The sequence below is a fragment of the Sarcophilus harrisii genome, chromosome X, assembly GCF_902635505.1.
Source record: "Sarcophilus harrisii chromosome X, mSarHar1.11, whole genome shotgun sequence".
NCBI classification, from domain to species: Eukaryota; Metazoa; Chordata; class Mammalia; order Dasyuromorphia; family Dasyuridae; genus Sarcophilus; species Sarcophilus harrisii.
In genome coordinates this window covers 81,822,583-81,846,960 of record NC_045432.1, presented here as the reverse complement: position 1 = coordinate 81,846,960, position 24,378 = coordinate 81,822,583, and the positions used below count along the sequence as shown (strand labels likewise).

The 24,378-nt window shown below is 58.8% G+C and overlaps 2 protein-coding genes across 6 annotated transcripts; one reads left to right on the top strand and one right to left on the bottom strand.

Annotated features, from left to right (window-relative positions):
• The first annotated feature begins 1,517 nt into the window (after positions 1-1,517).
• On the top strand, positions 1,518-10,498 carry UBA1 (ubiquitin like modifier activating enzyme 1). Of its 4 annotated transcripts, XM_031945254.1 has the most exons (27): positions 1,518-1,659; positions 2,067-2,192; positions 3,726-3,842; positions 3,944-4,002; positions 4,102-4,270; positions 4,397-4,531; positions 4,974-5,080; positions 5,177-5,267; positions 5,367-5,499; positions 5,579-5,676; positions 5,969-6,115; positions 6,232-6,408; positions 6,507-6,611; positions 6,694-6,774; positions 6,955-7,110; positions 7,201-7,366; positions 7,490-7,686; positions 7,938-8,002; positions 8,111-8,306; positions 8,412-8,486; positions 8,618-8,807; positions 8,983-9,071; positions 9,177-9,269; positions 9,366-9,557; positions 9,682-9,783; positions 9,869-9,969; positions 10,197-10,332. In XM_031945254.1, exons 3-27 carry the CDS (start codon positions 3,726-3,728, stop codon positions 10,330-10,332), a joined length of 3,177 nt encoding a protein of 1,058 aa, XP_031801114.1. In that variant the 5' UTR covers positions 1,518-1,659; positions 2,067-2,192. The 4 variants fall into 4 exon arrangements, with proteins under 4 accessions (XP_031801114.1, XP_031801111.1, XP_031801113.1 ...); XM_031945251.1 differs by lacking the exon at positions 2,067-2,192 and having other exon boundaries at positions 1,527-1,659; positions 10,197-10,498; XM_031945253.1 differs by lacking the exons at positions 1,518-1,659; positions 2,067-2,192 and adding an exon at positions 2,476-2,646.
• Positions 10,499-12,559: 2,061 nt separating this feature from the next.
• Positions 12,560-23,181, bottom strand: USP11 (ubiquitin specific peptidase 11). 2 transcript variants are annotated; one of them, XM_031944344.1, is made up of 22 exons: positions 23,086-23,181; positions 21,106-21,236; positions 20,550-20,667; positions 20,125-20,270; positions 19,939-20,000; positions 19,465-19,564; positions 19,199-19,372; positions 17,869-18,027; positions 17,534-17,758; positions 16,591-16,674; positions 16,416-16,510; positions 16,117-16,323; positions 15,678-15,874; positions 15,241-15,537; positions 15,079-15,149; positions 14,877-14,989; positions 14,578-14,727; positions 14,360-14,475; positions 14,174-14,262; positions 13,762-13,794; positions 13,320-13,426; positions 12,560-12,817 (listed from the first exon to the last, which is right to left on the bottom strand). In XM_031944344.1, exons 2-22 carry the CDS (start codon positions 21,169-21,171, stop codon positions 12,769-12,771), a joined length of 2,658 nt encoding a protein of 885 aa, XP_031800204.1. In that variant the 5' UTR covers positions 21,172-21,236; positions 23,086-23,181; the 3' UTR covers positions 12,560-12,768. The 2 variants fall into 2 exon arrangements, with proteins under 2 accessions (XP_031800204.1, XP_031800205.1); XM_031944345.1 differs by lacking the exon at positions 12,560-12,817 and having other exon boundaries at positions 13,379-13,426; positions 13,762-13,998.
• Positions 23,182-24,378: the final 1,197 nt, after the last annotated feature.

The following is a 24,378-nucleotide window of genomic DNA, read 5'->3' as shown; positions in this document are numbered from 1 at the left end:
TCTTTCTCTATCGTTGCGTGTTTCGGTAGCGTTAAGATTGACTTTGGCTCCCCAGCGCTTTCCCAGGTAGATTGCTTTTGCAAGTCAACAACTACTTAAGTGCATGAGGATCGTGTGCCTGTCACTGGGTTCCGGGCCCGAGGAGAGGAGGCCGTAGCCTAATAGTCCATCTACTGGAGTTGAGCACTCTACGGACTGTAAAACGTTATTGCTCCTCAGAGCCGGCTCAAACTTTTCGGAGCACCTTGCTGAAAGCGAGGATTCAGGCAGTGAAAAATCATTACTCTTAAAAAATAATTAAGCACAAGCCTAGAGTAACAATCACTGGAGAGATTCTTTTATGGGGGCGTTCGAGGAAGAGAGTTGGACCAGGAATGGGTCAGTTGGGTAACCATGGTTTCAGATCATGGCTTTGACTCTGCTGGTATGATCTTGGGCAAGACCCATACTTTTTTTCTTTTTTTTTTTTTTTGGATCTCAGCCTTTCCTCAATTATGAAAATGGAATTAGATTTGATGACTTCCAACTTCCCTTCAATGGATAAAGCGCCGGAGTTGGAATCAGTAAGATCTGGATTCAAATCCTACCCCCAGACAACACCGTGGGACCCCAGACCCCCTAAGCTTCCACCTATAAAACGAGAGGATTGCATTAGATCTCTCCCTGCTCTCGTCTACGAGCCTGTCTTTGCCATCTGTACCGAGTACAGCTCCACGGAAAGCTCTCCGATGCTTAGCTCAGATGCACAGCACAGAGAAGTTAAAACGAATTCTCAAGCTTCCTTTCGGGTTTTGGATCCTCTTCTTCCTCCCTCCACGTTCCCTTCAGGGTTTTGATCTCGGGTTCTGGCTCACTGCTTCCCCGTCCCCTGGATCTTTGCTCTCATTTCAGTCTCTGTATTAGAATGTCTCGATCCGTTTCTGCTTCAGACACCAAGTCTAGAGTAGACGCGTCTGGCCTCACGTTGTGGCTTTGACTCTAGGTGTCTTCCGTTCTCCTCACCCTCACCCCACCCCATCCCATCCCCCTTTACTCCTAGGTCAATCTGTTCCAGAACCTGTACTTTAACTTAGAGTCGTCTCCGCGAAGGATTTTCAAAATCGGTCCCGCCCTATTTCCCAGCTTTCCCTAATGCCCGCGCCCTACTAGGAAGTTGTTTCCGCTACAGATCCCTAAGCCTCCTCTTCCCCACCCCGGTCCAGTTTAGGGTAGTGTTCACCACGTGCTCCGGTCTAGTGCCAGCGTAGGCTGAACTACAATTCCCAGCAGGCTCTGCTACGGCTACCAACCTGGAGCGTACCACGTGCGCTCGACCAGGGGATTCCCTCGGTACCTCTGGAGCCAGCTTCTCCCTGGCACGGGCCCAAAAGAGCCAGGATCTAGTATGAATTAGGGCAGTGATTAGGCTTGAGGTGGAAAAGGGGCGCATTCGGCAGTGAGAGCAGAGGTTAGGCTGCGAGAGTCGCGTTTAGAGGAACACTTCCCCCTTGTCACAAGTAGTACCTCCCCCTTCAGGCCCGGGGACCCCAAGTTCCGCGCTCAGCCCATCGCTACGCAAGCCGGGGCTCCTCGGCGGCAGTCCGCTCTGGCTCCCGCTCCATCACCGGCTCCAGCTCTAGGGGAAGGCTAGGCCTCGGCGGCTTCGAGCCGGAGGAGGGGGTGAGTTGAGAGACGTAGTGTTGGGGGAGGGGGACCCCGGGGAGAGCTTTTACGGGAGACCGAGAGTGGGGGAGGGGGTTGCGGTGAGGGTTTAGTCCTTGTGTAGCTGGCCCGGCGCAAGAGGCGGGGTCGTCTTTAGCTATTATTCATTAAGGGGCGGGGCGCCTACCCCCGCTCGGACTTTATTGCTCCTTTATTGCAGGGGGGCGGGACAATCCGTGCTGGGCCTTTATGTAGGAGGTGCGGTTCTTCCCCTCCCGCCCCTCCCCCGCCCCCGCCCCGGGATTGCGTGCATTATTAGCTGGCGGGGTGGAGGGATGCGGTTTCTGGCCTGCGCTGGGCGAGGCGGATGGGCCGCGGGCAGGCGCGTGCGCGAACTTATGCCTTCTCCGCGTGGGGAGGGGTAGGCTTGGGCCCATCTTGGGGCGCGCAGGCGCGAGGCGTAGACACCGGAGAATTTCGGCGAGGCTGGGCCTGGTAGCTGGCAGTGCTCCTTGTCATTCAAGAGACGGGAGGGCGGGAGCATTTCGGGGGTGAGGATGGGGACACCTATTTGATTGGCTTGAGCGCTGGGGCCGGGAGATTGGGGAAAGGCCGCTTGGAGGTTTGCTTATACCCGCCCGAGCCGCTGGCATCCCGCTTTCGGGGCATGTATCGGCTTTGCTGCCTGCGATCCGGGGCTCGGGACTCGTGAGGGTGGGGTGTGGGACTCGGGGCTCGGGGGGGGGAGTGGCTCGCCAGCCGGCTTAGGGGAGGGCCCGGGCTTGGGCGGTGCCTGCGGCAGGAGGCGGAGCCACCCGCGGGTTTTGTTCCGGCTCTGCGGCGGCGGCCGCCATCTTGTGTCTGGGACCGAAGCAGCCCGTAGAGAGGCTGAGACTCCAGGCACCGGGGCTGGCCTTGGGCGGCGGCGGGGGCTATTCCCTGAACACCAGACGGCGACGGCGACTGCAGCGACTGCGGTGATCGGGCCCCGGGGAACAGGCCTTGGTAACAGGCCTGCCTCCAGGCCTGCCGGCCGCCCCTCTCCCTCCAGAGATCTCCTGTCCTTCTTCCCTTCTTCTCCCTCCCTCGCTGTCTGCCGCGATCTGTCCCCCCCACCACCACCCCTGCCTCGCCTCCCTTCCCCCCTTTGACTGCCGGGATCTCCTCCCCCCCCCCTTCCAAGCTGAGATCTCTTCCCCCCCCCCTTCCACCCCCTGCTGCGATTTCTCCACCCCCAGGGGGCGGGGCCGCTGTACTGCCGGGCCCCACCCGGGATTCTGCCGAAGGGGTGGGGCAGGGCCCGCCATCAGGCCTGCCTCCCTCACCCTTTTCACCCCGGGACCTTGAGTGGGTGGGTGGGAAGGTGGGTGGCTGGCTGATCTGCATCCACTGGAGATAAGACCAAGGAGCACCCTGGACAGCGCCTTCCTTTCATCCCCTTCCCCTCCCCCCCTCTCTTTTGGCCTTCTGTTGGTTTGGAAGCGTCTTTGACACTCTTCCCCACTCCTACCCCGTTACCTGAGGCTGTAGGAAGGACGACAGATTTGGCCAGTCAGGACAATGGTGCTTCTTTCTTCTTGTACCCTGTGTCATCCCTCGCTTGGCAGATAGCTGACCCACTGCTGTTCCCCTTTCTTCACAAACTGTCATGTGCCTCCTGGACTTGATCAGATCTTCTCTTTCCCACTGACCCCATCCATTCCCGGGCCTGCTTTGCTATTCCTCTCTAACGACACCCTGTCCTGTTGTCGGTCTCTCTGTCTACCTGTCCAGGAGGCTCCTCTGCTCTCATACTCCTCTCTACTTCCGCTGTACCCCAACCCCCAGTATGACCAGTTCATTCCCTTCCCTGACCTCCTGGGCCATCTGGGCACAGTTTCTTTTCCTCAGATTTCCTGCTGCACCCATTTCGGGGCGAACTTCTCCCACGTGTTCTAATTACTATTAACCTGTTCTCAGTGGGACTGTCCCAACATTTTTCACCACATCACCCCCATGTGTGGTTCATTGTTGTGCTTCTTCCCCTTTGAGTTCTCCTCCCTCTCTTTGGGCTCGCCCTAACGACCCTCCTCTCTGTCTCTTAGATGTCCAGCTCGCCGCTGTCCAAGAAGCGTCGCGTGTCCGGGCCTGAGCCAAAACCAGGTTCTAACTGTTCTCCTACCCATCCTGTTCCCTCTGAAGTGCCCACTACACCTGCCAACGTGAGTGCTCAGCCCCGGGTCCCAATGGCCGGGTGGGTCCCGGGGCTCGGGTCGGCCTCACCTCACCCCGTGCGGCTCTTTGTCACTCTCTACGTCTACAGGGAATGGCCAAGAACGGGAATGAGGCTGACATCGACGAGGGCCTATACTCCAGGCAGCTGTAAGGCTGGAGCTGTTGGGAGCTGGGAAGGGAAGAAGCTGTCAAACTGGGGTTGGGTTCTAGAGCTACCCAGCTGAGATCTCGCTCTTACCTCCTCAGTTACGTGCTAGGCCACGATGCCATGAAGCGACTTCAGACTTCCAGCGTCCTAGTGTCTGGCCTCCGGGGCCTAGGAGTTGAGATCGCCAAGAACATTATCCTTGGTGGAGTCAAAGCCGTTACCCTCCACGATCAGGGGGCTGCCCAGTGGGCTGATCTTTCTTCTCAGGTAACCTCGACCCATCTCTATGGCTCATTTCCTCCAACCCCTAACTCTCCCCCCCCCCCCCCCCAATCCCTTCTTCCAATAAGGAATAAGGAAGTTATTCATCCTTTCCCTTCTTCCAAACCTTAGTTCTACCTTCGAGAAGAAGACGTGGGCAAGAACCGGGCAGAGGTTTCCCAACCCCGTCTGGCTGAGCTCAACGCCTATGTTCCGGTCTGTTCCTACACAGGGCCTCTCACTGAGGACTTCCTTAGCAACTTCCAGGTACCCTGAGAGCTTCACCAGCTGTGTCCCAGTTTCGTTTCTCAGATATTTCCACCTGTCTTTCTTTTGGATTTTCTTCTGGGGCATCTGAGAAGGTCTATGCTCTGAACGCACGGACTCCAGTTCCACCTCTGCCACTTCCTGGCTGACCTTGGCTCAATCTCCCAGATCCATCCTTGCTGGGGGGGGAGGGGGAGGGGATCGTAGATATCGTGTGTTTCCCTTCCCTTTGTTGCCCAGAATTGAAAGGGTCACCTGGGTAGCAAGCGACAGGTCTGGAATTAGAATTCAGGACCTCTTGGCTCCAGATCAGCTTTTTCCTGCTTCGTTTTGCTTCCAACGCTAGCTCACCGAATCTCTTGGATCTCCTTGTAAGTTCCCATTTTCTAGCTCCCAGCAGCCTCTGGGTTTACCTCCCCTTAAGTCGGTTCCTTCCACTCAGGTGGTCGTCCTCACCAACTCTCCTCTGGAGGAGCAGCTGCGCGTAGGCGAGTTCTGCCACGGTCATGGTATCAAGCTGGTGGTGGCCGACACTCGGGGCCTCTTCGGGTGAGTCTGTCCTCTGGCCTTCCCGGTCTGCCTCCCTTGGGTTTCTCGGTTGCCGCTACAGAAGGTAAGGAACGGATTCTGCCGCTTCACCCACAGGCAGCTGTTCTGCGACTTTGGTGAAGAAATGATCCTGACGGACGCAAATGGGGAGCAGCCACTCAGCGCCATGGTTTCTATGGTCACTAAGGTAAGGCACTGGCTTTGGGCATCCCTGTCTGGGCTGGGTGGGCTCCGGACCCCGGTAGCCCTCCCCATCACCATCTGGCCTTTTCTCCGGCTCCCTCAGGACAGCCCGGGCGTGGTAACCTGCCTGGACGAGGCCCGGCATGGCTTTGAGACTGGCGACTTTGTCACCTTTACCGAGGTGCAAGGCATGAATGAGCTTAATGGCATATCACCTGTGGAGATCAAAGTCCTAGGTGAGCGGGCAGAGGATGTGGCTGGGAGCAGAGGGGTGGCTGTGCTGCTTGCTTTTGGGTGACCATTCCGACCCCACAGGCCCATACACCTTCAGCATTTGTGACACAGCCAGATTCTCCGACTATGTCCGAGGTGGGATCGTCTCCCAGGTCAAAGTGCCCAAGAAGATCAGTTTTGTGAGTCTCTGTGGGGTGGGGGGTGGGCTGGGGACTGGCGCTATTGCAGGAGGTCTGAGGTCACATCCCATATCAGAGACGAACAGCCATGAGACTCTCGGCGAGTCACTGAACAGAGGCTTGCCTCGGTTTCCTCCTTTGTACAACGGGGATCATGCAATCGATACCCTCTGGGATCGTCGTCGGGGTTTTAACGAGCTCCTGCAGCGCCTGGCACCCAGCAGACTTGTACTGAGTTCCTGGTTTTTTTTTTTTTTTCCCCCTCTCTCGATCCTCCTCGTCCTCCCTCCAGAAATCACTTTCTCTGTCCCTGGCCGAGCCCGAATTTGTGATGACCGATTTTGCCAAGTTTTCTCGTCCCGCCCATCTCCACCTGGCCTTTCGGGCACTCCACCAGTTCTACAGCCAGCGAGGGCGGCTGCCTCATCCTCAAAATCAGGTGCCTAATCCTCACGGGGGAGAGCGACCGTGAGCGCCCACATCACTCTTCCTCTGTCCCATCCTGGGTGTGGGCCACAGGACTAGCTACTTATTGCTCATCGTCCCCCTCGGCAGGCGGATGCGGCGGAGATGGTGAGCCTGGCGCAGGCGATCAAAGAGTCTGCCTCGCCCCGGCTGCTGCAGGAGGATTTGAATGAGGAACTGGTGCGGCAGTTGGCCTACATGGCAGCCGGAGACCTGGCTCCCATAAACGCTTTCATCGGGGGCCTGGCCGCCCAGGAAGTTATGAAGGTGAGCTTGGTCGTGAGGGTGGGTTCTGGTTCGTGTGCCAGGTTCTCTGGGGATCTGGCCTAACCGGCCTGATTCTGCACCCTCCTCTCTCCCCACAGGCCTGCTCGGGAAAGTTTATGCCCATCATGCAATGGCTGTACTTCGATGCTCTGGAGTGTCTGCCCGAAGACAGACAGGTCTTGACGGAAGACAGTTGCCGCCCGGTAAGTTCTCCCAGATGCTGCACGTGAGCCGGGTTCGATTCCGGGGCCGACCCTCGCATCTGACCTGATTTTTTCCTTGCAGCGCCAGACCCGCTATGATGGCCAAGTGGCCGTGTTTGGCTCTCACCTGCAGGAGAAGCTTGGCAAGCAGAAGTATTTCCTGGTGAGTCACCCCACCCTTTGCCCTGAGAGTTGCCTATCCAAGGCTGCTCCTCTGTGTTGTTCGTGAGTTCATTCAGGTTGTATGCTAGTCTGTAGCAGGGCCTGTCCCCGAGGGGCCTTCCTAAGCAATCAGGCCTCACCTCTTGCCTAGTTCTGGTCCTCTTTGGCCCTCTGTTCACAGGTCGGGGCAGGGGCCATCGGCTGTGAGCTGCTCAAGAACTTTGCCATGATCGGCCTGGGCTGCGGGGATGGCGGAGAGGTCATCGTCACAGATATGGACACCATCGAGAAGTCCAACCTCAACCGGCAGTTCCTCTTCCGGCCCTGGGATGTCACGGTGAAGATCTTGGGAGCCCGGGGGTGGTGGGCGGCCGCGGGCTGGCCGCTCAGTGCTTTGACCCCTGGCTCTTTCCTCGCGTGTCCATAGAAGCTAAAGTCCGACACGGCCGCTGCTGCTGTCCGTCAGATGAACCCGCAGATGCACGTGACCAGTCACCAGAACCGTGTGGGGCCCGACACCGAGCGCATTTACGATGATGACTTCTTCCAGGCCCTGGATGGTGTGACCAACGCCTTGGACAATGTTGACGCACGTGCGGAGAGGGCTAGGGGCTACTGGGGGGGATGGGGAGGGAGCAAGGCTCCTGCTGTGACTGATCTCCTGGTGGGTGTTACCCCGTCTACCTCTTTTAAACACTCTCTCCCCCCTCGCCTAGGCATGTACATGGACCGTCGTTGTGTGTACTATCGGAAGCCCCTGCTGGAGTCGGGCACCCTGGGCACCAAGGGCAATGTCCAGGTGGTGATCCCTTTCCTCACCGAGTCCTACAGCTCCAGCCAAGACCCCCCAGAAAAATCCATCCCCATCTGCACTCTCAAGAACTTCCCCAATGCCATTGAACATACACTGCAGGTTTGAAGCTTGGGGTCACTCTGGTGGGGGTGCGGGGGGCCCAGACAGGGAGGTGCCAACATTGGTGGTGGTGGTGGGGCAGTGGAACCAAGCCAGGCTAGGAAGGTCCCATTTTGTGTGTATGTGTGTGTGTGTGTGTGTGTGTGGGGGGAAACAGTGGAACCAGGCTAGGCAGGTGCCAACGGGGGATGAGATGGAGGCTCAGGGTCCCAAGCCTCCCCAGAAGGACCCAATTGTACCTTTGCCTGCAGTGGGCCCGAGATGAGTTTGAAGGCCTCTTCAAGCAGCCAGCAGAGAGCGTCAATCAGTACCTCACGTGAGTGACAGCAACCCCTTTTTTTCAAATCCTCGATCCTTTTGCTCTCCCACACCTCAAGTCTTGACCCCCATGCTAAACCACTGGTCTCTTTTCCCATGCCCACAGAGATCCAAAGTTTGTGGAGCGAACATTGCGACTGGCAGGGACACAGCCCCTGGAGGTACTGGAGGCCGTCCAGCGGAGCTTGGTGCTACAGCGCCCGCGTACGTGGGCTGACTGTGTGGCGTGGGCCTGCCTTCACTGGCACGCCCAGTATGCCAACAACATCCGTCAGCTGTTGCACAATTTCCCTCCCGAGCAGGTAACCAGACCTTTGTGCCTCCCCCAATCTGAGCAGGGATCCCGGGAGGCTGTGGGATCTCCCAAGACCTCCGGGAACACCCTGCCCACTTAATTTCTCTGTCAGTTGACCAGCTCTGGTGCCCCCTTTTGGTCCGGACCCAAGCGATGTCCTCATCCTCTCACTTTTGACGTTCAAAACGTGAGTAGCTTCTTACATCCGGGGCCGTGGGGAAGGAGACTCTTGAGGGAGGAGGTCCAGATGGAGGCAGAGAATCTTGATAATAGCATCGCTTTGTGATCTCCCCCAAATCTACCTTTTCACCCTTACAGCCTTTGCATCTGGATTACATCATGGCGGCTGCTAACCTGTTTGCGCAAAGCTATGGCCTGGTAGGCTCTCGGGACCGGACAGCCGTGGCCACGCTCATCCAGACCGTGCATGTCCCCGAATTTACTCCCAAGTCTGGTGTTAAGATCCACGTCTCTGACCAGGAGCTCCAGAGCGCCAACACTTCTGTTGGTAAGCAGCAGCTCCCTTTGGCCTCCCAGTTTCCCCCTTCCCTTGAAGTTTCGGGCTAGCTCTTGGGATTTTCGGCCTTTTTACCCACTCTGCCCTCATCTCCTCCTGGGGACCCCACCCCCACCCCCACCCCCCGGGTCTGATCGGACACTTTCTGCTTCTGGCGGCACCACAGATGACAGTCGGCTAGAGGAACTGAAGGCAACGCTCCCCAGCCCAGAGAAGCTGGCTGGGTTCAAGATGTACCCCATCGATTTTGAGAAGGTACCAGGGGATTGTGGGAGAAATCTACCTTCGGGGGAGGTGGACATACTTGGGTGGGGGGCGCGGCTCCTCGAGGACTCAAGCTTCCCCTGCTGCTCCTGCTAGGATGACGACAATAACTTCCACATGGATTTCATCGTGGCCGCCTCCAACCTTCGTGCAGAGAACTACGACATTCCTCCCGCTGACCGACACAAGGTGAGAACCTTTGTCCCTCCCTTGGAACTTTTCCCCTCTTTCGCATCCTAGAGGGCAGACTAGAGACGTGGAGGTCGGGGTTCTGTCTGTTCACAGAGCAAGCTGATCGCGGGAAAGATCATCCCGGCCATCGCCACGACCACCGCGGCCGTGGTTGGTCTGGTGTGCCTGGAGCTCTACAAGGTGGTGCAGGGCCACCAGCGACTCGAGGCCTACAAGAACGGCTTTCTCAACCTCGCCCTGCCTTTCTTTGGTTTCTCGGAGCCCATCGCGGCGCCCCGTCACAAGGTGAATCACCGGGCACCCACGTGGGGAGGGGAGCTGGGGGGGGGGGGGGGGGGGGGGGGGGGGGGGGGGGGGCGCAGCGGATGGACGTGCTGACGGCGCGCCTCGGCCTCTCGCACACACACAGTACTATGACCACGAATGGACACTCTGGGATCGCTTTGAGGTCAAGGGACTCCAACCTGGAGGCGAGGAGATGACACTCAAGCAATTTCTGGACTACTTCAAGGTGCCCGAGGGCTGGGGAGAGGGGAGGGGGAGCGGCCCAGGTCTGGGGAGTTGGGCCTGCTGACCCCCGGGCGGTTCCTCCACAGACAGAGCACAAGCTGGAGATCACAATGCTGTCCCAGGGTGTGTCCATGCTGTATTCCTTCTTCATGCCAGCTGCTAAGCTCAAGGAGCGGCTGGACCAGCCGTGAGTGTCCCTGTGCCAAGTTGGGAGGAAGGGGCGGGGAGGACTGGGTCCTTGTGGCGGGACCCATCCCTTATTCTCCACTTCTGGGCCCTAGTCACGTCTCGGCCTGCTTTCGGGCACCAACTCCGTCCGGGCCTCTGGCCTAACCCCGTGGGGAAGGGAAAGACTCAGTGAGTTGAGGTTGGGGTAGGCTGGGGTTTTCACGTTCTTTCTTGGAATACCCTCAGTATGACGGAGATCGTGAGCCGGGTGTCAAAGCGGAAGCTGGGCCGCCACGTGCAAGCGCTGGTACTAGAGCTCTGCTGCAATGACGACAGTGGTGAGGATGTGGAGGTGCCCTACGTGCGCTATACCATCCGCTGAGCAGGCGGCAGGCCGGTGCCTTCGCCTCCCCTTCCCCATCCTGCCTTCTCCCAGGCCCGCTCCCCTCGGGGGGCTGGGTGTCCCTGTCTCCCCCCACCTTTGCCCAGGGCACTGAAGGGCACGACTTTGTACTGGACCCGTAATAAAGTTATTGATGGAAACCAAAGCCCCCGGCTGCCGTGTGTGTCTCTTTGGGGTGGGGCACAGCTGGCAGAGTCTGAGCGGAGCCCCAGTCAGCTGGGGGGGGGTGTCCACAAGTGCCATCCGTAGCCTTGGCTTTGCTCTGAGATGATAGGCCCAGACCGAGCGACCGGGGGCCTGGGCCCAAGTTCCCTCACGTTAGAGTGGAGTCCCTTTGTGCTAATGGGCATCTTCCCCGGGGATTCCTGCCAGGATCATCAGGTCACTAAAAAGCTCCCAGGTAGCCCAGGAGGGGAGCGCCCGCTGGGTGCTTACAAAATCCTACCCACACTTGACCTGTCCCTGTACTAGATTAGCTGCTTCCTCTTAACTGGATGGACCTAACCCTAAATTCGCGCTGGACGCCTGTGGGGACGGGGCTGTCCAGGTCCTCCCTCGGCTACCCTCGACGTTCGAGCCTTCTGTAACAGCTGATTGACAGCTGGAACAGCCGGTGTGGAACCGAACCCCTCCCCCCCCCCCCGGATGTGAGCCCCGGACCTCCCAGAGCTTCCAGTCAGGCGGCAGGCAGGCCGAGAAGGCGGCCCGCTGGTGGATGAGCTCGCCATGGGAATTGGTTCTCCTTGGCCCCGTGCTCATTTAGCAAAGTTTGGGTTTTTGATGGCAGCTGGAGAAGGGGGAGGGAGATGAGGGGGGCTTGTGAGTGAAGAGATTCTGCTCCAATGTTCCCAGTGCTGGGATCTCCAGGACAGCCCAGCATCCCTTCCGCCCATCTGCTCGCACCTATGGTGTAGAGCAGCCAGGCCAGACCATACCTGGTGGTGGGGGGGGGGGGGTGATGAGGTTCCCGTCACCGAAGCCGTGCCGGAACTCCGTGTGCGAAGGCGAATCCAAGAATGGGACCCATGACGGTAAGAAGTTAAGGAATCGACAGCCTGGGTTCAAAAGTCAAAGGGGGCTAAGGGGCAGGGAGTTGCCGAGGGGGGGGGGGGAAGGGGCTGGTGAGAGCAGAGCAGCTTCAAATGAAAGGGAAGGCGGGGGACCGAGCAGCAGAAATCTGCTGCCTCCGCCAGACTGTGGCCGAGGGCTGAGCCTCAGCGAGAGTGGCTCGTCCCCAGGCAGCGGGAGCCGCCTCTGCCAGTTGGCGGAGACTTGCTGGGCTATATCCTCGTTTCCCCCTACCTCAACCCACTGGCTGCCCCAGAACCTAGGGAAGGGCGGTGAGAGCCCGGGCCTCGGCCAGGCAACCTGACAAGGTGACTGGTGTCATTTCAGGAGGCCCAGGGCCCAGTCACAGGACTCCACATGGGAGACGGCAATGTTTTGACGGCTGGGTTCTGCCCCCTGCCCAGGGGTGCTCACTTTCCTATACTTGCTTGGCATCAGTAAAGGTCTTAAAAGCTAAGGAACAAGTATTGAAGTGCCTACTGTGTGCTAAGTGCTTTTTGAACACAAGAAACACGGGAGACAGGCGCCATTATGGTCCTTGGCCAACTAATAGGGAAACTTACCCAAGATCACCCCAGCAGACAAGTGGGGTCCTAGCTGGAGGAACCGAGGCCTGGAATGACCTCGGCGCCCCTTGTCCACAGGCTCGCCTGGCCCGCCTCGCTCAGCAGGGCTGTGCCCGGAGGGGCCGGCTACTTTGTGCGCCGTCCCCCCAAAGTCCATTCAAGGCCTCGATTTCCAGATTCTTGTGGTGTCTTATCTGAGGAAGGGGATGGGAGGCCCACGCTTATGTGACAAACTGTCACTCTGGCAAGGTCATGAGTAAAAGGGGCCACGGAAGCCACCTCTTCAATCCTGACTCCCAGGAAGGGCACCCAAGATACATGGCAGGGGTGGGGTCGGAGGGCAGAGCTGCCTCTCCCTGGCAGTGTCCATAGGCTTCTCCCCGATGCCCCCAGAATCAAATCAAGGGGAGGGTCAGGCTAGTGGCTGGGACTTCACAAAATGGGTGGGGCTTGGGGTCCGAGTAGACAGGATGATAATAAACAAAAGCAATGAAAAAATCAGCCAACTTACCTTCCTGGAGAAAGTTACACCCCCCCCCTCCCCGAACACCAGTAACTACGAGACTGTAGGCCACCTTGCCCACTCAATAAAGATTTTATTAGCACAATTTACAGGCAGCAGGCCAGCAATGAGTATAGTGCTCCAGAGTTCTGAGTTCAAATCCAGCCTCAGCCACTAGCTGGCCGAGTGACCCTAGACAAGTTGAGTTCCTCTTTTGGGACAAGGTGGGCTGCGGGGGCTTGGGGGAGGGCAAGGGCTTGGGGACCTAAGGTGGGTGGGCTAAGCATGGAGAACTGAAGTATGCTGCTTTGAGGAAGGTCCCAGCGAGCTGAAGGGAGAGGAAAGGAGAGTCCACCCTTTACTGGACGGGCTGAAGCAGCGTGGCAGCTTCAAGTGGGAAGGGCGGCTCGGAGACTACGGGCCGGGGAGGGGCCGAGAACCTCTCGCTGGCACAGCATTGGGGGGGCCTCCCCAAGTCTCCTCCAGCTTCTGCCCTCCCTTCCAAGATCAGTGCTCCTCCCTGCCCCCCCATCCCCTCCACGTAAGATCCAATGGCTCTCCAGGACCCCCTGGCAGTGCTCCTCCCCCAGAGCCCTGGCAGCCGTGCCCAATACCGGAGAGCTTTTTCTCCACATGGAGTACAGCCCATGCCCGCAGGACCCCCCCCGCCCCCCCCAGCCAGGCACTAACGCCAACCGTCCAGCCCGATGGAGGTTCCCAAGGCTCGGCTGAGCGGGCTTCGGCTTCTCTGTCCTGCCAGAGCATCCGGGGCCCGCAAGGGCCCTGAGGAGGGCTGCCGAGGGGGCTGGTCCCCCCTCCCGCCCCCGTACCTTCCTTCCCACTGCCAGCTGTGCCCTCCGACATGACTGTGGCGGCCTCTGGCCCACGCCCCATGTAAATATGCCGCAAGAACGAGCTGCTCCAGGTGAAACACGGGCTTTTATGTACAATGGGGACCAGATTGGGGGGGGGGGCATCAGTAATAAAATACATTCTGTATTCATCGTGGCAGCCTTCTCCCCCACCCCAAAGGCCTTGCCCTGGCTGCCCCCAGTGGGCAGCGGACCATAAATTACAAAATTGAGAAACACATTGAGAAGGGGGGGGGGGGGGAGGGAGGCCAGGACTTATTGCTCTGACTGGGAGCAGGGCAGGCACTTGAGCGGCTGCCCGTGGAGGGATGAGCCCAGGGACGGGAGGGGGCAGCGGCCATGGCTGGGGGTCCCCGGGGCCAGGGAGAGAGGGCTAGAGGGAAGCCCTGGGGAGCAGTACCTGAGATGGTCCAGGGCAGTGGGTGCTGGTGATCTGTGGGGATAAGGAAGGGGATAGGGTGTGGCCCCCCTCTCCCCCCCAGCCCCCCCTTCAGTCCATGTCCATGGGCTCGGCCCGGGGACAGGGGCCTGGCCCATCACCAGGGGGTGTAGAGACCGTGCTGGCCGCACCAGGTCGGGTTGGGGACCGCCGCACCTTGTCCTGCCGCTGATAGAATAGAACATAGGCCGCCTTGGACTGTGAGGGTGAACGAGAAAAGGAAGGGTCGCGGGAGGGGGTTGGAGGCGGGGCCTCCTGCGCCTGGGGACTGAAACGCACCCGCGGGCGCTGACGCACACACACTCTCTCGTACACAGACACAGACACAGACACACTCACACACATGCCACTCCCCCCACCCCCAGCTGCCCACCTCAATCTGACTCTCAGATACGGGCGAGACGCTGCTGTCATCAAAGTAATGCCACTGGCCGCTGTCCTTGTTCCGGGCGAATGTGGTGTCTGCGGGGAGCCAGTTGCTTCCGTGAGCCCTGGGGAACGGCCCCCCGGCCGGGCCAGTCCCTCCTCTCCACCCCCACCCCCCCAGGCCCTCCCGTACAGTGCCCATCTCGCAGGCCCCCGTAGTGGTTCGAGACGGCGATGAGGTCATATTTGCAGGGTGTCGGGTCAGCCTCAGTCCTTGGTTTGATGATAAACTCAGAGAAATCGAGGTCCCTGGAGAGGAAAAGGGGGGGGGGGGAATGGGCAGGAAAGAAGATCGATGAGGTCCCCCGCCCCCAGGCACCTCAACCTCCCCAGGCCAGCCTGGGCACTGACCGGATGGGAAACTCGACCAGCGTGTCCAGCTTCTCACGGGAAAACTTGGTGTAGGAGAAACGCTTCAGGTGGATGATGAGGGCCTCGGGGAGGGCCCACAAATCCAGCTTCTTGGTGGCCAGCTGATGGCGCTTACAGGTCGGGCAGTACCTGGACAGCCGAACCCAGAAGGGGCGCGATGTACGTTATCTCCATCCCCGACCTTCATCCCCGGGCCCCGGAACGCTGCCCGATCCTGCAGGGCCTCTCCCCCACCCCCACCCCCATCAAGAGAAGGGTGGCCCCAGGGGCCCCCTCACCAAGGATTCTCTTCTTCCAAAGTCTCCACGGTAGTGAACAGCTCGATGCACTCCTGAAGGCGCACAGGGGCCTTCCTCAGCACGTAGCCCATGCAGTCGTGTTTCACGTAGCCCTGTGCAGGGGGTAGAAAAGGGGTGAGGTCTGGAGCAGGAGGATGGAGGGAGAAAGAGGATGGGGCAGCTCGGGGGCAGGGGCACCAACCTCGGCTTCCACCTCATTGTAGTAGCGCTTCTTCATGTCGGGCTCCCAGTCGATGGCGATGTATGGCTGGGCTGCACGGGAAGGACGAAGATCAGGGTCAGTGTGGGCTTCCCGAGAGACCCTCCCAGCCGTGCCTCCCTCCCCCCTCCTTCTCTCTCTCACAGTTAAAGGAGACGCCGTTGGCATCTTCGGCAAAGCCTCTGCGGTCACTGGTTCCGTTGGAATTCACGGTGTGGAGGCTGAAGAGGACCTTCCGCCGGGGCCTCCTCCGCCGCCGGCGGCGCCGCCTCCTTCTTGGCCTCTTCGCGGGGCCGGGAGGGGGACTGGGAGGGGGACTGGGAGGAGGGCCCTCCCCCTCTACCTCCCCTACCTGAACCCCGCTGGTTGCCCCTGAGCCCTCTGTAGAGGGCCGGACATCCAAGGTACTCCCCCCCCTCTCCTCTTCCTCATCTTCCTCGCCTGGCAGGGAGCGAGCATGGGCAGGGAGGAGAGGGAGAGTGTTAGAGGAGGCAGACTCCAGAAAGAAGGGCCCATTTACCCCAGCCCTTCCCCAGACCCTCCCAGGTGACCCGCCTTCCACCTCCTTTAAAGAACCTCACCCTCACTCAGCCTGCTGGGACGCTTATACAGATCTTCTTCGTCGTCCTCCTCTTCCTCCTCCTCATCATCTTCACTGTTGTCTTCCTCCTCCTCCTCGTCGTCGTCATCCTCGTCGTCGTCCTCTTCCTCGTCGTCATCGTCATCGTCGTCGTCGTCGTCCTCCTCGTCGTCCGATTCGGGTCGGGTGACGTAGCGCCTGGGATCGGGGAGAGGGTGTGAGCCACGGGGCCCTTGGGGCACGGGGCAGATAGATCTTTGGGAAAGATCTTAAGGTGTGTCTGGGACTGCCGTGTCTCCACCTTCTCCGTCTCCTCTCCCCAAAGTCAGTGTTTCTAGAACGGGGCCTCAGACCGAAATGCAGCTGGTCTCGTTTCTTTTGACTGGTTCTGCGCAGCCTAGCGAACCCGGGGTCTTGGGGTTGGGGGATGGGTGGCTTACGAGAGGCGATGTAGCAGAATATGGTAGAGGGCGTCCCAGGAGAGTCGGTCACGGGGCACAGACACCAGTAGAGGGTGTCCGAAAAGCATGAGGCCGTAATAGGAGTCGCTGTAGTCCCGGGCTGGGGTCCGCTCCCGAAGGTAGACGGGCAGCACCACGTCCTCTCCCGTGCCCTCTCCGCCACCAGCCCCGCCAGACACCTCGTACCTGGATCACGAGGAGGGACGCCAGGTGTCGGGAAGATGGGGGACGGCCCGTCATCCCATCCCATGGCCCCGGCCTCCCTCGCCCTGACTCACACAAAGATGTCATCCCGATCCAGGATACAGCTCAGAGACTCCTCCAGCTGGTAGATCTTGTAGAAGCGATGACTGAACACATCTGCCACCATCATCTGTGGAGGGCGGGAGATGATGCAGCCGGGAACCCGAGGGGGCCGGTTTCCCCAGCTCCCCTCAGGTTGCAAGCACTTACCCGGTCCGGAGAGACGCCCGTGTGCTTAGCCAGGGCGACACAGAGATCCAACACTTTCCCTGCCTTGGGCACAACCAGACGATGCTGCGGGGAACAAGACGGCCCGGCTCACATACAGCACGGGCTTCCAGGGATACCCGGGAGCCACGCTCCCACTGCAGTGTTCTTTGCCAGCTCTCTCTCTGGGCCACACATTCCACCTCCTTCCTAGCTGCCTCTGTGCCACGTGTCTGTCCCTGCGCCCAATGCTGCGTTTCCACCTCTTTGGCCCACGCCTGTCCCTCTGTGTGTCTGCAAAGCCTCTCTGGGCCTGGTGCTTTCCTGTGCTGTTTGTTGCAGCGTGTGGCCCTGGCCTCCCTTCTGCTCCATTGCCATCGCTCCCTATCTGTAATGTCTCCTCTGCGTGTGACTAAGTGTCTCCTGGGTTCTGGCATCACGTGCTGGGCCTTTGAGAGCAGTGGCGTCAAGCGGGCCACGGGGTGATTTTGAACACCACACGTTCCCGTTTGCTCTGCTGTATTATGGCTTTTATTATTTCGGGAGACCTTTCTGGGTGACCTTGGGACAAGGTTCTTTGGGGGGAGGGGTTGGAGACCTGTGCTACCTGTCGCTCTGCCCCTGGGCACCAGAGGCCCGGCTGTCTGGGGAGTGCCCTTCGGTCTGTCTCTGCCGCTCTGGCATCTGGCTAAATAGGCTCCATCCTCCTGTCCCTCTAGCTCCTCATGCCAGGGTTACGGCTCTGGTCCATTCTTCAGCTCCCTGTGCCTGACCTTCCACACTGTGCCCACCTCTCCCCACAGCTTCATTCCTTTCCATGCCTCTGTCATGCAGCAGACCTGAGGCCCACCCTCCCACTTCTCAATGACTAGCGCTACCTGTCTCTCCCCCCTCCCCCACATTCTCCTGGGGTTCTGCGCCCTACTCTTCAACATCTTAGGGTCACCTGCTCGGGTTTTCGGCGTGGGTCCATAGAAACGAAGAAGACCTCCATGCCACGTTCTTTGCTCACAGGCAGAGGAACACTCAGGTAGCAGAAGGGGTCAAAGGTTACAGACACCTTTCCACACTCGGGGCAGACCAATGTTGACTTGAAGAGCCCATGGAATGTGTCCACAATTACAGAATCATTCCGACGCTTATGATTTCTCCAGGCTTCATCTGCCACCTCCTGCCAGGGAACCCCCGGCAGTCAGAGAAAAGATTAGTCGGGGGGAAGAGCACGATAGGGGGTGGTGTCATTGCAAGCTCCCCAGAGAGTACCCTGGGTCCGAGTCCTACCTGGTCGGGCCGTCCAGCAGCATCCCGAAGCTCCACGTACTCCTTCTTCTTGACCCGGTTCAGGTCCTCGTGCAGACCATCGAGCAGGAAGGAGAGCAACTCCTGGGAGTCATGCTGCTGGTAGCCAAGGAACTGGGACGCAAAGTGGCCGACCTTCGTCTGAGGGCACAAGGAGCAGAGATTCAGGGCGGCCTCAAGAGGGTTGAGACTCAAAAGCAGCAGCAGAACCAAGGAAGGGTTCGGGCGTGTTGGAGGACACCCGAAGGGCATCGATGACCCCACCGGGGCCCGTGAGGAAGCAACGCAGGGGAACCCACAGACAACTGGCGGGTGGCACAGAGGTTCGAGGTTAACAGGAAAGGGCGGGTCCAGGAGAGCCGAAAATACGAAAGGCAGCAGGACCAGGGAGGGGCTCCGGAGTGTTGGAGGACACCCAGAGGGTCAGCGGGGAGCTTAATGACCCTTCCAAGAGAGGGCTCCGGCTTGACAGCTGAGGGATCACATGAGCGACCAGTGAGTCAGAGAGAGGCTCTGGGTCACAGCTGAGGAATCAGGGTCGCATCCAACTCACTGAGCTCCAAAGAGAGAATCGGAGAGGACTGGATTCGATTACAGCCAGTTCTCGTTTGACACAAACTTACATTACCCAAGTTAAGAGTTGGGGGAAAAAATTCAGAAAGGTGTGGGCAGAAAAGCACACATGAAGAAAGCTCGGGGAAAAGCGTGCCTGGAGTTTGCTCCCCCCATCTTTGTGGATCTGACAAAGCTGAAACGTTTTTGAACAAGACTGGGAAATCGGCACAAGAATTAGAGACAGAAATGCCTGAGAACGATGTGGAGTTCTGGAGAAGTGGGGAACGGGGACCCACTTGAGGGAAGCCCCGGAACCCAGGTTGAGCTAAAAAGGCTTAGGAAAAAACCCACCATCATAGAGCCACCGTTTTTCCCTTGTTCCAAATACTTCCAAGATTTTAAAAGCTCAAAGGCAAGTTGAGGATACCATGGCTTGATATCCTAAGAGAGCCTCGCGTTGCCAGACTCCAGTGAGAAAGGCTGGGCACAAAGGTGCAGGGGGAGGGGCGGCAGACACCTGGACTACTTAAGCAGACCTTTGGTCTCCTAATTCTCTCCATTATCCCTGGGCAGTGATTAATGGAGCAGGTGGGCAGGGACTAACTTGCATTAACTAACTAGGTCTACAGTCTGCTTCAAACAAGCAAGTCAGTGGGAGCTTATGGGATCACAGAGGCACGGAAGGAATAAAGCAAACCATCAAGTGAGGTGCTAGGACTGGGGGAGGGAGGAAAACCGCTGCAAAACTCAGAGCGACCTTGAACATCCGGGGGACCACAGAGCGGTGGTGGCCAGACCAGGCCTGTTTGACCAGGTCAGCGTAGGCCTCAGCGATCTCGCCCTTCATGCCAAGGGGATTGCAGAAATTCAGCTCCTTTAAGTAGTGGTTGTGGAGGAAGTATTCCGTCAGCGGGGGGACATTGCTCAAGCACTGCAGAAATGGAGCCAAGTTTAGACCTCTTGGAGAGCTCCCCCCCCCATCCCCCCCCTAGTCTTCTCTCCCCCCCAACTTCAAGGCCGAACCTGTAGGGCCGAGTTCATGAAGCACGTGTTGCCCAGGTTGGTGAGACCACAGACACCTGGCTGGCCCCGGAAGCCGTCCTCCTCATCTGACACGCTCTTCCTAGGGGCCCCAAGAAGTCAACGTTTGCCTCAATGAATTCCCAGACAACCCCAAGACTCCTCTGGAGTATTCCCATTTCTTCAAGTATCCCCACTCCTAAAATCCCTATTCTTGACCTTCTAAAATGCCTAAGTTCACCCCTGGATTCCCACACTTTCTCCTGTGATCTCTATAGTTTCATAGAGCACCCAAAGGATACATTTCCCCACGGCTCTCAGGTCTCCCCAAGTATTGCCAGAGCTCTTTCCCTCACCCTCGGGTCCCTTCCAACACCCCTGGGATTCTTTTCTTCATAGGCCCTCAAAGATACCACTTGGGTCCCCAAACCACCCTGAGCTCGTCTCTGAGCCCCTTCGGGCCTCGTCTCCACTCACATGATGTGAGGCCGGGAGCTAGGCCACGTGCCATCTTTGTTCCTCGTCTCCATGATGACGACCTGTGGGCAGTGACAGGGCCGGAGTGAGGGTAAGCTGTGTCTTCAGAATCTTAGTTCTTTTGCACCCCTCACCCTTTATTGGACAGCATGGAATTCTGGGGAGTGAGGGGTCCTGAGGCCTTACCTGACCAGGCCCAAGGCAGGCATCTAACACAGACATATGTATATTCCTCAGTCTCTCGCAGGATCCATCTGCATTCTTCACCCACAGGCGTGTCTCCTCGTCTGGCCCCACTAAGAATTGCTCCCTGGCCGTATGAAGGACCAACTCTGGAAGAGTTTCCAAGAGGACCTTAAGTAAGGAAGGTTCACTGCCTCGGCATGGGTCAATCCCCATCCGGAACACTAGACTTCGGTGGGGACAGAAATGCTACCGTAGACTAGCAAACTCTTGCTCGTGGAAACGACTGGAGGGCCAGTTCTATCGACCAGTCCCTTCCCTAGGGCACCCAAACTACAAACGAAGCCCAACAAAGAACAAAGGTTCAAAAACGATCCCTAGCACATCCAGAATGCGGCCACACTTCTACTTGGGGCAACAGTCCTCACCAACAGGGTCTGCACGGCTGAACTGGGCAGGCCGGGATATTTCCATGTCATTGTGCTGACACAGGAGCAGCTCTACTAGGTAGACTTCTACCTTGTGGGTGCTGGGCAGCTCTACCACCTGAAAGGAAGGAAAAGGGACCATCTCCTCAGGGATTGCAAATCTTCGAAAATAACAGGCAACTTCCTTGGGTTCCTCAAAAAGCAAGGTCGTTCTCGCCCCCTGGTGTGCCTCTAATTTGTCTGTACTTAACAGTGCATCGCATCATAAATTGCCGTGGTCTTCTGCAGGATTTTGCCAAGAATTTTGGGGTCTGCGTTTGCTAATGATATCATTCTATGATTTTTTTCTCTCCCTTTGCTTTGTGTTTCCTTGTAAGTACAAGGTTGATATCTGCCTCTTAAAGGACTCCAATAGTTTGCAGAGCTAACCAGTTTTCTGTTTTTAAGATGTGGAAAATTTTGCCTACTGAATTCACTTGGTCTAAAGTATTTTCCCTAAGGGAATTCAAATTTTTTCCATTTGCTGGGGAAGGAGAGGGATACAGCGGGCCCTCACCTTCCGCTCGATGGGTGGCTGCCCGGGCTCCAGCCCATACCAGTTAACCAGAAGATGCCAGGCCATGGCTGGCAGCAGCACATAGTCCTCGCCTTCCACCAGCCGTTCCTTCAGACGCCAGGTTTCTTGGTCTGTGTGTGGGAAGGGGGTCAGGGACAAAGACATACAGATCTCAGAAACCAAAGGGGTAGGGGTAGGGGTGTGTGTGTGTGTGTGTGTGTGGATTATAGAGGAGATAGACTCGGAGGAAAAAAAACAAACAGATGGGACTGAAGGGAAATAAGAAGACTCAAATCAGAAGAAAAAATGAAGGGTCTGAAAAGATGGCTGGACCATAAAGGAAGATCAGGAGGGCACCAGAAACAGGCCCAAGGAAGGCAAAAGGACCAGGGAGAAAAAGGACTATTGAATAGAAAGCTCTCTTTTCTAGGGTCAGCTTGCTGTTCTTCTACTCCTCTGCAGAGGCCCCTTTCTCTCCTCAAGATCCTTCTCATTGCTTGAAGTGTCTCCATTCTTCCAGTGGCCCTTCTGACTCTGGCCCCCTTCCCATCATGCACTTGGCTAGCCAATCTCACTCTTATACTTAGCTTCCACCTCCCTGACTGAGGTTCCTTCTGCCCTTGGGACCCAGAGTAGGGTTCCTGGCTTTGTACCTGCTTCTCCTCTCTTCTGGCCTATATGCCCTCTCCCAAGTCTTCCTTGTTCAACTGAGCAACGTTCAGCTCTAGAATCTTCAAAGGAAGAGAGGCAGGGAACTATCGGGCCAGAATGCTGTGGTGAGCTGTACCATTAAGGTGCCCTTTGCTGTGTCTGCTGTTTTGCTTTGGAATCAAGGGATACACGGGAACTAACGAAGATGGAAGGCAAAACGTCCCAATAAAACTGACTTTCCAAACAGATCAGCGGCTGTGGATACAAGCGCTTTATGGGTGGTCCCTCTTTTGTTCTTCACAACCATGTTGTAAAGGGCTCTCCCCATTTTACAGATAGGGGACTGAAGCCGACTCTTGCCCACAAAGTTTCCAAATGGCTCCTAAGGGACCTGAAAACTCCTTCCTGCCTCCCAGTCTTCCTAAAGCATATGTCTGCCCCTGTCACTCTGGTGTTAGAAAATGTTTCCTGTGGTTTTGAGGAGAAACCCAGAACTCCTCAGCCTGGGATGGAAAGCCCCCTGCTTAAACTTTTCAATTTACCTTTTCAAAACTATTTTGTATCTGTCTTCTCAGGATCAGCTACTCCAAGCATTCTGGCCCCTCCTGTGTACCCCCCTCCCAAGCTTTCAATATGCTTTCTTGGGTCTCGGCTTATTTTTAACTTCCTTCCTACAAAGAGGTTGAAGAGAGGGGCCTGTCACGACAGCTACCGCATGTGGCATTTACTGTGTGTCCAGTACTCTGCTAAGTGCTTTTTAGACCTTTATGACAATTCTGAGAGGAAGATACTGTTATCATCCCCATCTTACGAATAAGAAAACTCAGACAGAGATAAAATGACTTGCCTGGAATCAAGTTTTTCTGACTCCAGACTGGGCCCAATTGACTTTACCACCTCGTGGACACTGGCCCCACTGATATCCCACAGTGGGAAGGGGTGTGTGTGTCCCCTTTAGCAATTAAAACCTCTCGGAAAATACCCCAGGCATTCCCCCCATGGCCCGCTGCCAACTTTAGACAGCAGGCCAGGTCCCTCTAACTGTCCTAGGCCCCCAGCTAGCGCCTAAGCGGGAGGCAGGAGAAACTCAGTCTGAAGGGAGAGGGAGCTGGTGAGGGATGGGACACTGCGGCTCCGTTTGAGTCTGGGCCGACCTCGGTCTGCTCCCGAGATATTAACAGCTGTTACATCCTAGGGGGACTCAAAGGGAACGTAAACGAGCTTCTAAAATGCCTGGCCTGCCCCCTGCCCCCAGGGACACACAGAGAAAAAGTAAGGCAGGATTGGGTGCGGAAGCGTGACTCTGATGACCCGGGTAGGCCTCAGTACCTTCGAAGAGCTCCGCATTGTTGACAGGCCCCGGGAAGGCGCTAGAGTCCTGGTCTCCACCTCGGACATAGGCCTCCCACTGCTGGTACCAGTGTTGTTCCACCAGGAACCTGGGGGAGGGGCGGGAGGCGAGCAGAGCGGGAGGGGGAGGGGTCAGAGCCTGACGTGCTGCGCCCAGCCCCAGTTCGCCGTGCTCCTCTTTCTGTCAGCCAGGCGCCAGGCCCCAGCCCACCTCCCCCCTTCCCCTCCCCCCTCCTTCCCCAGCCCTTTATCCTCGCTCCTCTCCATTCCGCCGCCACCACCCCGCCTCGGCCCCTCCCCTTTCCCCCAAGGCCTCGGCCCCTCCCCTCGCCTCCCCCCCCCACCTCCTCCTTCCTCGACCGTGGCCGCGACTTCGGCCTCGGCCGTCCGGCCCTCCTCCCGTCTCCCGGTCCGGAGGCCCCCCGCCGCTCTCCCTCCTACCAGCCCCGCGGCCTCCAAACTCGCCCACCCCGCCCCAGGCCCGCTCGCCCCCGCCCCGCCCCCCGGCCCGGCCCCTCCCCGCCTGCAAACCAAACGGCCCGGCCCCTGGCTCCGGCCCGGACCCGCCCGGCGACCGGAACGGCCGGCCCTGGCCCCCGGGGCGCGCCCCCAGGCGGCGGAGGCAACCCGCGCGCCGGGCTAGGCCAGGGCCGCGGCCCGCGAACGGCCCGGCGGGGCGCGGGCCCGGGGCCCGGGGGCCCCGGGCGGGGCCCGAGCGGGCGCCGGGGCCGGCCGGCGGCGGGGCCCAGGCCCGGGCCCCTTGGGGGGGGCCCGGAGGGCCGGGGGGCCCTCTTGGCTCCGGGCGCCACCAGCCCCCGCCTGCAGGGCGGGGCCCCAGTGGGGCCGGACGGTGGGGCCGCGCCCCCCAGGCGCTGCTGGGCGTTGCGCGCCCGCCACCCCCCCCGCCAGTGCAGCCCGGGCCGCCCCCCCTCCGCGTCCGCAACCCCAGCCCAGGCTCCGCCCGGGCCTCCCGCCGGCAGCCTGGCTCCCCCCCCCCACCCCCCCCCCCGACGTCGAATCCGCCGAACGCCCCGGCCGCCCGCGTGTTGTGAGGGGCCGCTCGCTGGCCCGCGGCGTGGTTGGGCGCAGTCCCCTCCCTGCCCGCGCCAGACCCCCCGGGGCCGCACCCGCCAACGCTCCCGGGCCCTCGGCCCCCTCTTTGGGGGAGCCCTTTAATAAAAGTTCCCTCCGCGACCAGGGGACAGGGAGCCAAGCCCTCCCTTCCCGGCCCCGCGCCGGGGGGAAGAAGGCCCCCCCCCCCCCCGCCGGGGC